This window comes from Nerophis ophidion, linkage group LG04 (assembly GCF_033978795.1).
Source record: "Nerophis ophidion isolate RoL-2023_Sa linkage group LG04, RoL_Noph_v1.0, whole genome shotgun sequence".
NCBI classification, from domain to species: Eukaryota; Metazoa; Chordata; class Actinopteri; order Syngnathiformes; family Syngnathidae; genus Nerophis; species Nerophis ophidion.
In genome coordinates, this window is record NC_084614.1 from 70,104,517 (window position 1) to 70,122,389 (window position 17,873).

Below are 17,873 nucleotides of genomic sequence, written 5' to 3' on the forward strand. Positions count from 1 at the left end.
ATTTATTCGGGCAAGTAATTACTGTAATTGACATAACGAGAGCCGTATTGTTGTGATCGTGATGCTACTGGTAAAAAAGACAAGTTACATTTTTGCAGTTGATTTCCTGCAACACATCTGTCATCTACAATTCATGTCTGCAGTTGTTTTTATGGTGTGAAGTATATTCTGTTCATAACTTTTATGGACAGAATTTCTAGGCGCAGTCAAGGCGTTGAGGGGTTCCGGTTTGGTGACCGCAGGATTAGGTCTCTGCTTTTTGCAGACGATGTGGTCCTGATGGCTTCATCTGACCGGGATCTTCAGCTCTTACTGGATCGGTTTGCAGCCGAGTGTGAAGCGACCGGAATGAGAATCAGCACCTCCAAGTCCGAGTCCATGGTTCTCGCCCGGAAAAGGGTGGAATGCCATCTCCGGGTTGGGGAGGAGACCCTGCCCCAAGTGGAGGAGTTCAAGTACCTAGGAGTCTTGTTCACGAGTGAGGGAAGAGTGGATCGTGAGATCGACAGGCGGATCGGTGCGGCGTCTTCAGTAATGCGGACGTTGTACCGATCCGTTGTGAAGAAGGAGCTGAGCCGGAAGGCAAAGCTCTCAATTTACCGGTCGATCTACGTTCCCATCCTCACCTATGGTCATGAGCTTTGGGTCATGACCGAAAGGATAAGATCACGGGTACAAGCGGCCGAAATGAGTTTCCTCCGCCGTGTGGCAGGGCTCTCCCTTAGAGATAGGGTGAGAAGCTCTGCCATCCGGGAGGAACTCAAAGTAAAGCCGCTGCTCCTTCACATCGAGAGGAGCCAGATGAGGTGGTTCGGGCATCTGGTCAGGATGCCACCCGAACGCCTCCCTAGGGAGGTGTTTAGGGCACGTCCAACCCGTAGAAGGCCACGGGGAAGACCCAGGACACGTTGGGAAGACTATGTCTCCCGGCTGGCCTGGGAACGCCTCGGGATCCCCCGGGAAGAGCTAGACGAAGTGGCTGGGGAAAGGGAAGTCTGGGTTTCCCTGCTTAGGCTGTTGCCCCCGCGACCCGACCTTGGATAAGCGGAAGAAGATGGATGGATGGATGGATGGATGTCCCTGTTGTTCAACAAGCAATATCAAGATCCAGTATATGCTGTTGAGCCTACGAGAGGTTTATTCATCTAGTTTATTAATACTATTAAGGATATTTTCTGATGCTAACAAATAGCATGGAAGAATAAAGCCTTTGGCTTTTCTGCACATCAACATAAGCCTTTAGTTTCTGTTATGAAAATCTGCAATAAAATGTGGTGGATTGGACCAACAATCACAATATTTATTACTACAACTTAACATGACGTTAGTTTATTTGCACAAACAGGTCTTTGTAGTTCTAACTAATGCAATCTCTTGTCCTTTCTTTACGTTTAGTTCTGCTATCAAACACTAAAAATATAGTAGAAAATAAACAAAATTGCATCACAGAAAGTTTGTAAAACATATCAAACGTTCACAAACATTTTCCAAAGTGATCACTGCAGACACAAGCATTGTCTGATTGTATTCCACAAGATAATGAAAGTGATTATGTTCAAGAGCCCTTTCCTTTGACGCACTTTTGTTTTTTTCCTGTCTTTCTTACCTTTATGTTGAGTATCTGCAATGATTCCAAGGAACCAGGAATTAGTATTGTATTGGTTCAAATGTGTACAGTTAGGTACCCATCCCTAAATGTCGGTGCTATCTTATCAAGTTGAACACACCCAAGGCTATAACAGTGTGTAAAACCTGCATTAAACGTGACTACATGGGTGTTTTTCATGTTGAGATGGCTCCAATAAAGCTAAAAATTGTCTTCTGAAGGCTGTTAATTTATTTTTTAAGCTTTAACTGTGAAAATACTACTTATGCCTGTCACCAAATTAGACAGGATATACGAGGTATTGCTGTATTATAGGATTACAATGACATATTCAAATTCAATTGTAGATTTTCGCAGCAATTACAAACTCACATCGAGAAAAGCGCTTCACAATAACTTCACATTTATGCAGTGCAGAGCGCTTGCAGTCATCAGAATGACTGAGCAAAAACCAAAAAAACATTTTTATCTTCTGCTAAGTTGACCCCAGACAGTCGCAACATTAGATCACTAATTATCTTGTTAGCAATTAAAATTACTGATGGATTTTTTTTTTTTTACTCTTGCAAACTCGGCGTGCAGCTCTATTGAAAATCGAACACCGCAAACTCTAACGAGGCTAATAAAATCGATCTTGCCGTAAGTCTTGAGTGCATAACTTATTGTGTGTGCGTGTATCAATTTATGACCGCGAGCCAAACAAATGGGCTGCGTTTTTGCAAAATGAGTCTCGTTATTAAAGAAGAAGAAGATGCCCGGTAGACTGGCTGCTGCAGGCTGCATGCTAATACTCCGGCAGACAAGGGAGTGTAATTAAAAAGATCTAAGCGAGGCTGTAAATAAAGAGCACTCGCCAATATTGGCTGGTGATTAACGTCTAAACGCTATGAAACAAAAAAATCTTGTTTTGAAAGCGGCGGCGCTGGTTTCACTGGGAAAAATCTGGTCCTTCGAGACCCCCTAACTATGAAAGTAAAGGCAAGTAAAGTTGGAGGAGAGATGAACAGATGAATGGGACTGCAACAAACACTGCTTCCTACGGCTCGGATCGAACATAGCTTTTCCTTTAATTGTCTTTTACGGGAGCCATCGTCTGATTCTGAGCTACAAATTAGTACCAAAGCGTCAGAGAGAGGACAGAATTTATTTCATCTGCTCTGCAAATTATTTCTCTCCATTTGGATGTCTTCCCGGTCTTTGGAATATTATAGCAAGCACTACGAGTTGTAGTAAGGCTGCATTTATTACACCATTAACTGGAGTGAACTGGACTGCAGTTTGTTGAGTTAGCAAAAAGCAAACCAAATTACTTTTCCCCAAATGTTCTTTTATGCTTTTTATTTCATGTCCTTTCAGGGAAATACCATGCGGCAAATATAGTCATTATTAAAAATGTTATGTTTTTGCTGGGCCAATATTCTCTGTATGACAGGAGCCGTTTGCTGTTTTGTGTTTGCATCTACTTAAAAAATCACTATTTGACAAGACCGCGCTGCTAATTTTTTCAAACACATTTGGAAAAAAAACGCAAGTCAAAAATCCTCTACATCAGTGTTTTTTAATCACCTGTTTCTGTTCTGAGATCCATATGGGCCTCAGTTGTAAATTGTCTTGTGTTTTTTTTAAGACTCCTCAAAAATCAGAGGCATGCTAATGTTTAAAAGTAACCTACTTCAAACAATTTAAGTCAATGATCCTCTCTGTATGACAGGACCAGTTTGCTGTTTTGAGCATCTGTTTAAAAAAACAACTCAATACCTCTGCTGTTTTTGAGGACCTACAGTGGGGCAAAAAAGTATTTAGTCAGCCACCGATTGTGCAAGTTCTCCCTCTTAAAATGATGACAGAGGTCTGTAATTTTCATCATAGGTACACTTCAACTGTGAGAGACAGAATGTGGAAAAAAAAAATCTAGGAATTCACATTGTAGGAATTTTAAAAAAATGTATTTGTAAATTATGGTGGAAAATAAGTATTGGTCAAAGGAAGGAGGTTTTGGCTCAAAATCTCACGATACATGGCCCCATTCATTCTTTCCTTAACACGGATCAATCGTCCTGTCCCCTTAGCAGAAAAACAGCCCCAAATCATGATGTTTCCACCCCCATGCTTCACAGTAGGTATGTTGTTCTTGGGATGCAACTCAGTATTCTTCTTCATCCAAACACGCCGAGTTGAGTTTATACCAAAAAGTTCTATTTTGGTTTCATCTGACCACATGACATTCTCCCAATCCTCTGCTGTATCATCCATGTATCCATTTTGGTATAAACTCAACTTGTCATGTTTGGAGGAAGAAGAATACTGAGTTGCATCCCAAGAACAACATACCTACTGTGAAGCATGGGGGTGGAAACATCATGATTTGGGGCTGTTTTTCTGCTAAGGGGACAGGACGATTGATCCGTGTTAAGGAAAGAATGAATGGGGCCATGTATCGTGAGATTTTGAGCCAAAACCTCCTTCCATCAGTGAAAGCTTTGAATGGTTGACCAAATGCTTATTTTCCACCATAATAAATTCCTACAATGGGAATTCCTGGATTTTTTTTCACATTCTGTCTCTCACAGTTAAAGTGTACCTATGATGAAAATTACAGACCCTCTGTCATCATTTTAAGTGGGAGAACTTGCACAATCCGTGGCTGACTAAATACTTTTTGGCCCCACTCTATAAAGTACTGCAAAAATGGTAGTTAAACATCATCTATTTGACAGGAGTACTCTGCTGTTGTTTAAGACCTACTGCAAAAATGTGAATCAAAGATCATTTACATCAGGGGTTCTTAACCTTTTTGAGCTACAAAACCTAAAACAAGTGAAGTTGGCAGCTTTTCTGGGTGTTGTTGATAAATGCCTTAGGCTTTGCATAGTAGTTTTAACTGGCACTTACAGATGTAGTGACCAACTGTAGTTACTGACAGTGCTTTTCTGAAGTGTTCCTGAGCCTATGTGGTGATATCCTTTACACACTGATGTCGCTTTTTGATACAGAACCGCCTGAGGGATCAAAGGTCCGTAATATCATCACATACATGCAGTGATTTCTCCAGATTTTCCAAACATTTTGATGATGTTACGCACCATAGATGGTGAAATCCCTAAATTCCTTGCAATATCTCGTTAAGAAATGTTGTTCTTAAACTGTTCGACAATTTGCTTAGGCATTTGTTCACAAAGTGGCGACCCTCGCCCATCCTTATTTGTGAATGACTGAGCATTTAATGAAAGCTACTTTCATACCCAATAATGGCATCCACCTGTTCCCAATTAGCCTGTTCACCTGTTGGATGATCCAAATTAGTGTTTGATGAGCATTCCCCAACGTTCTCACTTTTTTGCCACTTGTGCCAATTTTTTTGAAACATGTTGCAAGCATCAAATTCCAAATGAGCTAATATTTGCAAAAAATAAAGTTTTCCAGTTCGAAAAATAAGTATCTTGTATTTGCAGTCTATTCAATTGAATATAGGTTGAAAAGGATTCGCATATCATTGTATTCTGTTTTTATTTACCATTTACACAACGTGCCAACTTCACTGGTTTTGGGTTTTGTACTACAGAGGGGCCCACTCAAATATTAACACAGAATTTATAATCTTACTCTGGATTTTAATTGTATTAAATAACCTCATATACTGCATAAGAAGGGACTCATAAGTAACTGATGAATAATACATTTACATACACTTATGTTGTGCTTAAATAAACAAAATAAATTCTGAATATGTTTCTTAACAAACCTGCCAATAAAAATTAAAATGCAAAAGAAAATACCGCTTTACCACTTTAGTCATAAGTTTTGCGCTTAAGAAACTTGTCTGTGACTCAAGCCCAGACTTCTTCTGTTTGTTTGAGATGGCCATTACTGCCACAAGTGGTGGAAAAGTGAATTACAACTGCCGACCATACAGACCACAGATGAGAAACAGCTACGGTGATGAAGCACTGATCTACATGACAGGAGTGCTCCGTTTTTTAAGGACCAACTGCACTTCTCAAAGATCCTCTATGTGACGGAGCCCCTTTACTGTTTTGGAGCATCTAATTCCACTCAGTGGCCTAGTGGTTAGAGGGTCCGCCCTGAGATCGGTAGGTCGTGAGTTCAAATCCCGGCCGAGTCATACCAAAGGCTATAAAAATGGGACCTATTACCTCCCTGCTTGGCACTCAGCATTAAGGGTTGGAATTGGGGGTTAAATCACCATAAGTGATTCCCGGGCGCGGCACCGCTGCTGCCCACTGCTCCCCTCACCTCCCAGGGGGTGATCAAGGGTGATGGGTCAAATGCAGAGAATAACTTCACCACATCTAGTATGTGTGTGACAATCATTGGTACTTTAACTTTAATTTGAAAAACACTACTTAAAACCTCCACCATATAACAAGAGCAAATTGCGTTGTTTTATTTATTTATTTTTTTTTTCCAAGATGGCGCTGCTGTAGTGGCTGCTGTTGGCAGGAGCTCTGTGCTCTTGTGTCATCCTTTTGTGTTTCCCTCTTGTTTTCATGTGCTATTATATTTTCTTGCCTTTTGGTCCGGGACGCTTTGGGACTGTGTGACAAGGGGTGGCACTTTCGTGACCTCTGTGGTGCTTTTTTTGTGGACTTCTGGATCTGCCTCCTGGGAGCCTTTTGGCCATGGAGACCAGCTGCAGGGTCTTTGCCACACCGGAGTCGGTTTGGAGGGACCGGAGGAGATGCGGATGAGGGGACAGGGCTGCGGAGCTAACAATGAGCGCTGGGACGGAGAGTCTTCGCGGTGTCTTGGCTGGGTGAGCAGGTGTCGGACACCTCAATCACCTTGGACGTATCCTCGCTCATCCATGCGGACTGGACACTGGCCGAGAGTGGAGTCGGCTGTCTTGGTTGCTTTGTTGGGTCTGCTCCTGTCTCTGGCCATGCTCCCTCCACCCCAGCGGACGATGGCGTGGAACACCGCAGAGGCCACAACAGTGGATATGTTTCTTTTACTTTTTATTCATAGCTGTATGTAGAAGTGTCTGGTTGTATCTGCTGCTTTAATGTCTTTAATGTCTGTCCTTTGTGTTCTTTGATGTTTGATGTTTCCCTCTTACACACATGTAAGAGGGATTTGTTCTATGGCTATGAGTTGTTGTTTTTTTCCCTAGGCCTCAGTCTGCACCCCCTCTTCAGGGCCCAGGCTAAGACTGATTTTTTTTATTTTATTTTGAACTTCTATTTTTTTCTCCCATTCCCCCCCCCCCCCTTGTTTACCTGTATCTCATCTTTTTTGTAAGGGGCGCTGGAAGCCGGCAGACCCGTCAGCGATCCTGTTCTGTCTCCCTGTAATGTTTGTCTAATCTTGAATGGGATTGTGCTGAAAATTTCAATTTTCCTGAAGGAACTCTCCTGAAGGAATAAATAAAGTACTATCTAATCTAATCTAATCTAATCTACTGCAAAAACGCTGATCAAAGATCCTCTATAGAACAATGCTCTGATTTTTGTAGCAAAAATGCTTGCCGTTTTCAAGTTTCCAATCAAATCCATTCAAGGAATGACATCAGACTCCTGAAGAGCTCTGACCGAGAGAGGAGCGCACTTACTTTTTGCCACAGAGACTCTCTGGAGGCCAGGCTGGAGCACGCCGCCACAAACCAGCAATTACCCAGCTGCCCCTGGTGCAAGTCGTGCGCGCTGATGCCATCTACGAACAGATGAGGGTCCTCGCACAGCTCCTACACACCCACAAAAGTAAAAACAAGAAAATGTGATTGGCATTCAAAGTTACTTAATGGTTCAGAACACTGCTATTATTGTAGAAAATGACATACAAGAGTTTCATTGAACAATAAAAAATGCCTAATAAAAAAAATACAGTATCTTTAAATCATGACGTGTGTGCTTTTCAGTGTCACTGTCCATCTTTTTGTCCCTGTCAATGTTTTTTGAATGTGTTTCGCCTCCGTATAACGAGAGATGCTTGGTGTCTACCATTGGACTACTCAAGACTGGGTTGGCCCCGGGACCAGCTCATCACATAATCCAAGAAATGGGACATTCAAAACCATTTCCCCCCCTGTTGCGCCTTAAAGCATCATCAGCAATAATCTTTGTTGATTTCAGCGCCTCCTGTCATAATGAATGTATAACGGGTTCTAATATTTTCTACCTCTCCCGGGGAGACACCACTGCATGGGTTTTCAACAATACCCGTAAAATACATTTTCAACATGAATCACAAGATTTGAAACTATTTTTCTCTGTAAATACAACTTTTTCACTTGCTATACAGTGCCAACATTGGAGCCTTGTGTATTGGCCGATACCGATATTGGTGTCACTCACTGGCCATGATAATTTATTAAATTAAGCTCATGAAGCAGTACGTTGAACGATACGGACACGTTTATTACTGGATACATTCTAATATGCTTCTGCTTTGGAAACGTTGTATATATAAGTAATATGCAACCATGCTTATTTGTCACATGTTAATTTTGACGAATACAAAATTATTTTAGACGGCAATATTCAATTAAGGGACACTTATTATGTAGGTCTAGCTTGTGTGCTACTGCGTGCTTAGCTGTTGAGTAGCTGCTAGCTCCTATATACATATTATATATACACATATATATTGTAAATATATATATATATACATATATAATTATGTGTATATTTATTATATATATATATATATATATATATATATATATATATATATATATACATATACCTATATACATATATATATATATATATATATATATACATACAGTGGGGCAAAAAGTATTTAGTCAGCCACCGATTGTGCAAGTTCTCCCACTTAAAATGATGACAGAGGTCTGTAATTTTCATCATAGGTACACTTCAACTGTGAGAGACAGAATGTGAGGAAAAAAATCCAGGAATTCACATTGTAGGAATTTTAAAGAATTTATTTGTGAATTATTGTGGAAAATAAGTATTGGTCAAAGGAAGGTGGTTTTGGCTCAAAATCTCACGATACATGGCCCCATTTATTCTTTCCTTAACACGGATCAATCGTCCTGTCCCCTTAGCAGAAAAACAGGCCCAAAGCATGATGTTTCCACCCCCATGCTTCACAGTAGGTATGGTGTTCTTGGGATGCAACTCAGTATTCTTCTTCCTCCAAACACGACGAGATGAGTTTATACATAAATGGATACATTGATGATACAGCAGAGGATTGATAGAATGTCATGTGATCAGATGAAAACCAAAATAGAACTTTTTGGTATAAACTCAACTCGTCGTGTTTGGAGGAAGAAGAATACTGAGTTGCATCCCAAGAACACCACACCTACTGTGAAGCATGGGGGTGGAAACATCATGTTTTGGGGATGTTTTTCTGCTAAGGGGACAGGACGATTGATCCGTGTTAAGGAAAGAATGAATGGGGCCATGTATCGTGAGATTTTGAGCCAAAATCTCCTTCCATCACTGAAAGCTTTGAATGGTTGACCAAATACTTATTTTCCACCATAATTTACAAATAAATTCTTTAGAATTCCTACAATGTGAAGTCCTGGAATTTTTTTTCACATTTTGTCTCTCACAGTTGAAGTGTACCTATGATGAAAATTACAGACCTCTGTCATCATTTTAAGTGGGAGAACTTGCACAATCGGTGGCTGACTAAATACTTTTTTGCCCCACTGTATATATACACACACACACATATATATATACATATATATATATATATATATATATATATATATATAGATATACATATATATATATATCTATATATATATATATATATATATATATATATATATATATATATGTATATCTATATATATATGTATATATATATATATACATATAGATATATATAGATATACATATGTATATATATATATATATATATATATATGTTTTTTGTCTTTGTTCAAAAAAGATGTATTGTAATATATCAACAACTCCATTCGTTTGGTTAGCGACCACCCCTTCTAATTGCTATTCGCAGCCCACACTTGTTGACACGGGTGAAGGTGAGCGCCACATTAAATCATCCATATATTGACGCCGAATCCTTCAAAGCCCCACGTGAATGTGCTTCAATGCAAACTCGCACACACACCAAGGTCAGGAATTTCGCTGACTCTGCGGGATTGCAGCAGAGTTCCCCTGACCAGCATGACTGTGTGAAGCTGAAGGATGGCGGTGTTAAAGATCTCTAATCACCGGTTCTGGTTTTGGTTCTGGGGGAAACGTCCCAGGTAGAATAATGATGGCGTATCGATCTTCGCCCTGCAGACAGTGAAGTCATGCGAACGTCGCGGGCGAATCATTTACCCTGCTACTGAGAAGCTGTCAACCAGCTCCGCGGTCGCCTCCTCGGCGCCATCCATCATCAAGCACCACTACCAGCGGCACCGCGCTACCACAGAACGAGAAAACAATCCTGGTTGGGCGTGGTCTTTTCTTTCAAAAAACAAACAAGCCATCTTGTAAATCAACATACACTTGTTCATTAAAGGGCAGCTAGCAGCATGACTGACCAATGACTTGTGTGGCCTCTATGCATCCGTGTGCAGTCTGTCTCCATTACCCCGTACTAAATGTCTACGCCATTGATAACTCTGATAATCTCATTAATTTTATCTCTGTATTTTAGAGGTCCAATAATTGTGTGCTGTCTTATATCTAGCCTTGTTGCTGGACTTGAGACCGTTTCAAAATGCTTTATGTAAGCTCTACTGGGAACATTTTAGTTTGTATCTGTAGCTTTAATGCTAATGAGCTGTTTGTCCCTAGCAAGTGTTCATGCACTTTATATACTTTTTACCAGCGTTGGAAAAAACGCTGTTACTTTTACTGGTAACAAGTATCGTATTTTCCGGACTATAATCTTTTTTTTCCCTTAAAACCCGACAGTGCGCCTAATAAATTGAATATTTTTTGTTTTGCTTTCCGACCTCGAAGATATTTTATCTGGTACATGGTGATATAATAAGTGTGACCAGTAGATGGCAGTCACCCATAAGATATATGTGTAGACTGCAATATGACTCAAGTAAACAACAGCAACATTTCTTAGGTTCCATTTGAAAATATAGAACATTACACACGGCCCTCAAAAATGTATCAAAATGTTTTAGTACGACTTTGGCTTGATGGATTATGCTGTGCTTCAACATAGGTGTATCATTATGGTGTGTGTATAAGGTAAGGCATTATCTGGCTTTGTGTTTCACAATATTATGCAAAATTAACTTTTCTTACCTTCTGGTACCTGCTGATCTGTATGTGGGATCAGCATAAGTCCTGAAAAATTGTGCGAATACCCCTTTGTAATCCATGACGACCCCGCAATCGATACACTTCTTTTTCTCTATCTTCTTGTTAAAGGACATTTATCCTCAGCTGATGCCATTTCTAATATAAAGTAGTGTAAAATTCTTATTTATATCTGTCAGTAAACTCGCCATAAAAGCGCTAAAACATACCGGTGTAGTGAGTTTACATTATTCACCCAAAGAACTTTAGTTATTAGAGAGTTCCGGTCGGACTGTTTTTCACAGGACACATTCCTGGTGTTGTTTTTGCTCTAGTGAGCCACGGATGAGAAGATGCTGCTCTGTTGTTGGTTCAAGTAAAGTCTGAATGTCATTAAAACAGTTAGCTCTTTTGACACTTCTTCCACTCCCATCCTTGCACGCTACACTGCTACAACAAAGATGACGGGGAGAAGACGCTGCCGAATGTGAGCCACGTGAATAAGACCGTCCACAAAACGGCACATCCTGAAGCAACTGTTAGAAAGCGGCTTGAAGATAAACTGTAAAACATCATCCATGCAACATTTTGACCAAAGAACCACCATTACATATTATGTAGACCACAAGCAAATGTTTTACATTTAGAAAAAAAAGAAATAATAATACGACTCCTGTGCTCTATAATCTGGTGCGCCTTATATATGAAAAAAACATAGAAAATAGACCATTCATCGGCAGAGCACCTTATAATCCGGTGCGCCCTATGGTCCGGAAATTACGGTACTCTAATTAATTACTTCTACATCGCCATTAGCGTTACGCTCGCTGTAACGTGGCATGCTACTTTTGATGTGGTTGTACATCAACAAAACAGCGTTAGAAGCACAGCAACTTCAATGCAGGAGGTAACTATTTGCTAATGAAAGCAGTAAGCAACACATCACACTAAAATGAATTTATATTGGTATCAAATAAGAGGCAACATCACACAGCAAACAACATGTAGGGTAAGTACACACACACATACACACACTCCTACTACTACTACGAGGGAATAATGAACAACAAATCAAAGAAGTAATAAGCTTGTAATTCTACAATACACTAACTGTTGACAAGAAAACAAGACAGCCATTGAAAAACAATCAATATCTTGATTTATTAGCGCTAACACAATCCAGTGTAAAAACTCAACAGAGATGCCGTCACTGCCGCTGCTACACTAAAATGCTAAAACGATGCTCTAAGCGTGCTTTCGCTGATGTCACATGGCAACAGGCATCGCCTTTTAAAGGCACACACACTCTGCTCTCATGAAACATCTCTCTCTTAACCGCATATGCCAGATATTTCAAATGTTGTGTTTTTTTTTAAGTAGCACATTAATTGCTTTCCCTTGTAGTTAATCACATTTATTAAAGAATTTAGTTTTTTGGTAAAGTAACAAGTAACTATAATTAATCAAATTTTCCAAGTAATTTTCCAAAGGTTAGTCTTACATATTCCCTTCTACGCTGCACTTGTTCGTCATACATCACAAACCACAACTTAACATTCAAGAATGGAACACTCTTACACAAATGTTGGTGACACTAGCATAGCTATGTGAGCTATGTGCTAACATAACCATTTGCTGAATAAAACAAAATGAGCCAACTCACATAAATAAACCAGGTCTGTTGTGTGTGTGTGTGTGTGTATATATATATATATATATATATATATATATATATATATATATATATATATATATATATATACAGAGGTGGGTAGAGTAGCCAGAAATTGTACTCAAGTAAGAGTACTGTTACTTAAGAGATTTATTACTCAAGTAAAAGTAAGGAGTAGTCACCCAAATATTTACTTGAGTAAAAGTAAAAAGTATGTTGTGAAAAAACTACTCAAGTACTGAGTAACTGATGAGTAACCTGTTTGTTTAATGATTCCAGCAACAATTAATGCACAAAAACATAAAAATAGCAATGAGCAAATTCAGAGCCAGGAATATCTCTTAAGCAACTAAAACAATATTATATATCAAATAATAATACATTAAAATAAAAAATAGAAAATAAGGCAAATTGAGCCACAATAACTTAACAGCACCATAGGCTCAGTAGACATTCATTGATTGATTGATACTTTTATTAGTAGATTGCACAGTACAGTACATATTCCCTACAATTGACCACTAAATGGTAACACCCCAATAAGTTTTTCAACGTTAATCAATTACTTAATAAATGACCAAGTCGAGGTGATCTACCTCATATGTACATATACATACACACATATCATATATATATATATATATATATATATATATATATATATATATATATATATATATATATATACATACATACACACACATACCTTTATATATACTTTATATTTATTTATTTTGCCGTTTTTGTTCACATGTTAAAGGTGTTTTAATGAATATACATGCACGTTTAACATATAGATTCCTATCTTTAATGAAGACAAGAATATAAGTTGGTGTATTACCTGATTCTGATGACTTGCATTGATTGGAATCAGACAGTATAGTGCTGAAAACGTCCCGGTTTTCAAATGGAGGAGAAAAAAAGTTCCTCCTTCCTGTCTAGTACATCATGAAAGTCGTTGGTTTTTGGCATCTTATTTGGCCAGCTTCCATATTCGTTTTTATACACTTTACAAGAAATACATTGGCGGCAAACTCCGTAGCTTGCTAGTTTGTTTGCGCTGGCTTTCGGAGACTCTTATTTTGTTAGCGCAGGCGCGATGGAGCGGCACTTTTATTGTGAAGACAGGAACTGTGCGATCAGTCTTTAGGCTTTTGACGGGAAGTACGGTTGAAATAAAAAGTGTCATTTTTCCTTTACACTTTTGATTGATTGAAACTTTTATTAGTAGATTGCACAGTACAGTACATATTCCGTACAATTGACCACTAAATGGTAACACCCCAATAAGTTCTTCAGCATGTCGGGTCTACGTGTGACGGTCACGTGACCACCTGGCTTTGTTTGATTGGTCCAACGTCACCAGTGACTGCATATGAGTGGTGAAACGCAAGCATGCGTAGTTCCTACTTTGAATGCATGTCTGACAAAATCAAAACAAACAAAGCGTGCATTAACAGATCGATTAAAAAAAAGTAGCGAGTAGCGACCTGATTGCAGATAAATGGAGCGGAGTAAAAGTAGCGTTTCTTCTCTATAAATATACTCAAGTAAAAGTAAAAGTATGTTGCATAAAAACTACTCTTAGAAGTACAATCTATCCCAAAAGTTACTCAAGTAGATGTAATGGAGTAAATGTAGCGCGTTACTACCCACCTCTGTATATATAGCCCAATGCGTCTCCCAAGTCAAATGCCTTAAACCAGGGTTTTTTGATTAATTGATTGAAACTTTTATTAGTAGATTGCATAGTTCAGTACATATTCCGTACAATCGACCACTAAATGGTAACACCCGAATAAGGTTTTCAAATTGTTTAAGTCGGGGTCCATGTTAATCAATTCATGAACATTATCACACAATTGATTCAGAAAGTATACATAACGACAAATAAAGATAGAATACGTTTAACCGCAACATGTAAACGTAAAAAAACCTCAACAACATTATGATTTGTACATTTTGGCCTGTTCGATTTTTAAACAAAGAACACAGTCTGAAGTTGTCTTTATTATTAAGTTATCATGCCGTGATTTTACCACTCCGGCCCAGTTAGGAGTAGATTTTTCTCCATGTGGGCCCCCATCTAAGATGAGTTTGACACCCCTGCCTTAAACCATTGACACATACACTTCCTTCCCTCTCCATACAGTCCTCAATAATCACTTCCTGTAGTGGTACTGGTCAGGTACTCCAATACCTTGTTAGCGTACACTTAATTTGTTTTCCTCAATTACATTTCGCCCTACCTTAGGACGACAGAGCGGCGAGCCGCACGAGACGACCGAAGAGGAGCAACGTTTTATTAGCCCTCGCTCTTAATGCTCGCCTGCTTTGCTGCCGGGACTTGAGCGCTGCCATAAATATCGCCTGAATGCATCAGAGCAAGGATAACGTTCCCGCTCGCCGGGATGCCCCTGAACCTTCACCCTGACGATGACAACACGGACAGCCGGGCGGAGCGCGTCTTTGCATAAAAAAAATAATATACAAAAAATAGCTGTGAGCTGCCGGGCAAACGTCGACAATGCTGACAATGTTTCTTCACCTGCCAGTCGAGCGGATAACATGGCGCCACGACGCCAGTGGCTTTCAGGAATTTTGCTCAGCATCCCTTTAAAATATGCAGCTGAATATAACGGGCCTCTTCTGAACGCGAGCTGGTATTTCTCCCTTTTTGGGGGCAATATCAGAGCTGTAACAGAGGCGGGACAACATCTGTCATTCGCTCGTCCGCATACTCACACATTCCTTTGAAGTGTGAGAAGCACATTTCACACTTTGTAGTAATATACAGGACTGTCTCAGAAAATTTGAATATTGTGATAAAGTCCTTTATTTTCTGTAATGCAACTAAAAACATGAAAATGTCATGCATTCTGGATTCATTACACATCAACTGAAATATTGCAAGCCTTTTATTATTCCATCCATCCATTTTCTACCGCTTATTCCCTTTCGGGGTCGCGGAGGGCGCTGGCGCCTATCTCAGCTACAATCGGGCGGAAGGCGGGGTACACCCTGGACAAGTCGCCACCTCATTGCAGGGCCAACACAGATAGACAGACAACATTCACACTCACATTCACACACTAGGGCCAATTTAGTGTTGCCAATCAACCTATCCCCAGGTGCATGTCTTTGGAAGTGGGAGGAAGCCGGAGTACCCGGAGGGAACCCACGCATTCACGAGGAGAACATGCAAACTCCACACATTCTAATATTGCTGATTATGGCATACAGCTTAAGAACACTCAAAAATCTTATCTCAAAAAATTAGAATATTTCCTCAGACCAAGTAAAAAAAAAAAAGATTTATGACAGCAAAATACCCCACAAAATCTCTATGGGCTTTAGGTCAGGAGAGTTGGCAGGCCAATGGAGGGCAGTAATGCCATGGTCAGTACACCAGTTACTGCTGGTTTTGGCACTGTAAGCAGGTGCCAGATCATGCTGGAAAATTAAATCATCATCTCCATAGAGCCTTACAACAGTTGGAAGCATGTACACAGCTGCATTGACTCTGGACTTGATGAAACACAGTGGACCAAAACCAGCAGCTGACTGAGGGAACTTCCGTTGTCTAGAGTTCAGGAGTGGCTTGACCATGGGAATACAGCTATTGAAGCTGTATCTGTTGAAAAGCTCTATGGAGATGATGATTTAATTTTCCAGCATGATCTGGCACCTGTCCACAGTGCCAAAACCACCAGTAACTGGTGTACTGACCATGGCATTACTGTCCGCGATTGGCCTGCCAACTCCCCTGATCTGAACCTCGTAGAGATTGTGTGGGTTATTGTGAAGAAGAAGCTGAAAGACACCAGGCCCAATGATGCAAATGAGCTAAAAGCCGCTATTGAAGCATCCTGGGCATCCATAACACCTCAGAAATGCGACAGGCCGATTGCCTCCATGCCACGCTGCATTGATACAGTAATCCATGCGAAAGGATTCCCAACCAAGTACTGAGTGCATTAATTGACATTTCCAAATGTTTGATTTTGTTTTGCTGTTCTAAATCTTTTTTTTTTAACTTGGTCTGAGGAAATATTCAAATTTTTTGAGATAAGATTTTTGAGTTTTCTTAAGCTGTATGCCATAATCAGCAATATTAAAAATAATAAAAGGCTTGCAATATTTCAGTTGATGTGTAATGAATCCAGAATGTATGACATTTTCATGTTATTGGTTGCATTACAGAAAATAAAGGACTTAATCACAATATTATAATTTTCTGAGAAAGTCCTATATAGTGTAATAATGTAGTGGTGGCCGATAGCAATATTGATCCGATACGAAATCAGCACCAATCATACATGATTTTATTATTTTGTAGTGTGAAAGGTGAGAAATAGTTTGATTAAGGGAAATTAGTCAAACAGAGAAAATTGGTAAGTATGAAGTGTTTTTCATAACACCAACCTATATTATTTACCGTCTGGAATGGACGTATGCTGTCTTTAAGTTGAAGTGGAATGGTAATTGTATATTTAGTGACACTTGTGAGCCACAATTCAACATTAAGTTCATCCCATAAAACAGTAACTTTTTTTGAATGATGCGGACACTTTTGTTGCTGGATACTTTCTAATGCCCTTCTCTGTGTGAAAGGTGAGAAATAGTTTGATCAAGGGAAATGAGTCAAACAGAGAGCAATGGTAGGTATGTAAAACAATTCATACTTTATTATTAACTGTCTGGAATGGACGTATGCTGTCTCCCAATACGATACTGATATTGGAGCTTCGAGTGTTGGCCGGTATCGATATTGTCCAATACAAAATCATCACCAATCATACATGCAAATTAGTCACACAGAGAACAATGGTAGACATGAAAAACACCAACCTATTTATAATTAACTGTCTGAAATGGACGTATGCTGTCTTTAAGTTGAAGTGGAGTGGTAATTGTTTATTTAGTGACACTTGGTGGCCACAATAAAACATTAAGTTCACCCCATGACACAGTAACTTTTTTTGAATGATTCGGACACTTTTGTTACTGGATACTTCCTAATGCGCTTTTCTGTGTGAAAGGTGAGAAACAGTTTGATCAAAGGAAATGAGTCAAACATATAAACAATGGTAGGTATGGACAAACCCCAACCTATTTCTTATTAACTGTCTGGAATGGACGTATGCTGTCTCCCAATACGATACCGATATTGGAGCCTTGAGGGGTGGCCGATAGCAATATTGATCCGATACGAAATCAGCACCAATCATACATACTTTTATTATTTGGTAGTGTAAACGGTGAGGAATAGTTTGATTAAGGGAAATTAGTCAAACAGAAAACAATTATAGGTATGAAAAACACCAAACTATTTGTTATTACCTGTCTGGAATGGACATATGCTGTCTTTAAGTTGAAG

General features: G+C 39.5%; 1 protein-coding gene across 2 annotated transcripts in view; it reads right to left on the reverse strand.

Moving 5' to 3' along the window:
* Positions 1 to 17,873, reverse strand: part of capn5b (calpain 5b) — a 138,263-nt gene that overhangs the window by 70,302 nt on the left and 50,088 nt on the right. For both annotated transcript variants that reach the window (XM_061898927.1, XM_061898926.1), the window contains exon 3: positions 7,176 to 7,307. In XM_061898927.1, the coding sequence (XP_061754911.1) occupies positions 7,176 to 7,307 (132 nt within the window). The remainder of the gene's footprint in view (positions 1 to 7,175; positions 7,308 to 17,873) is intronic.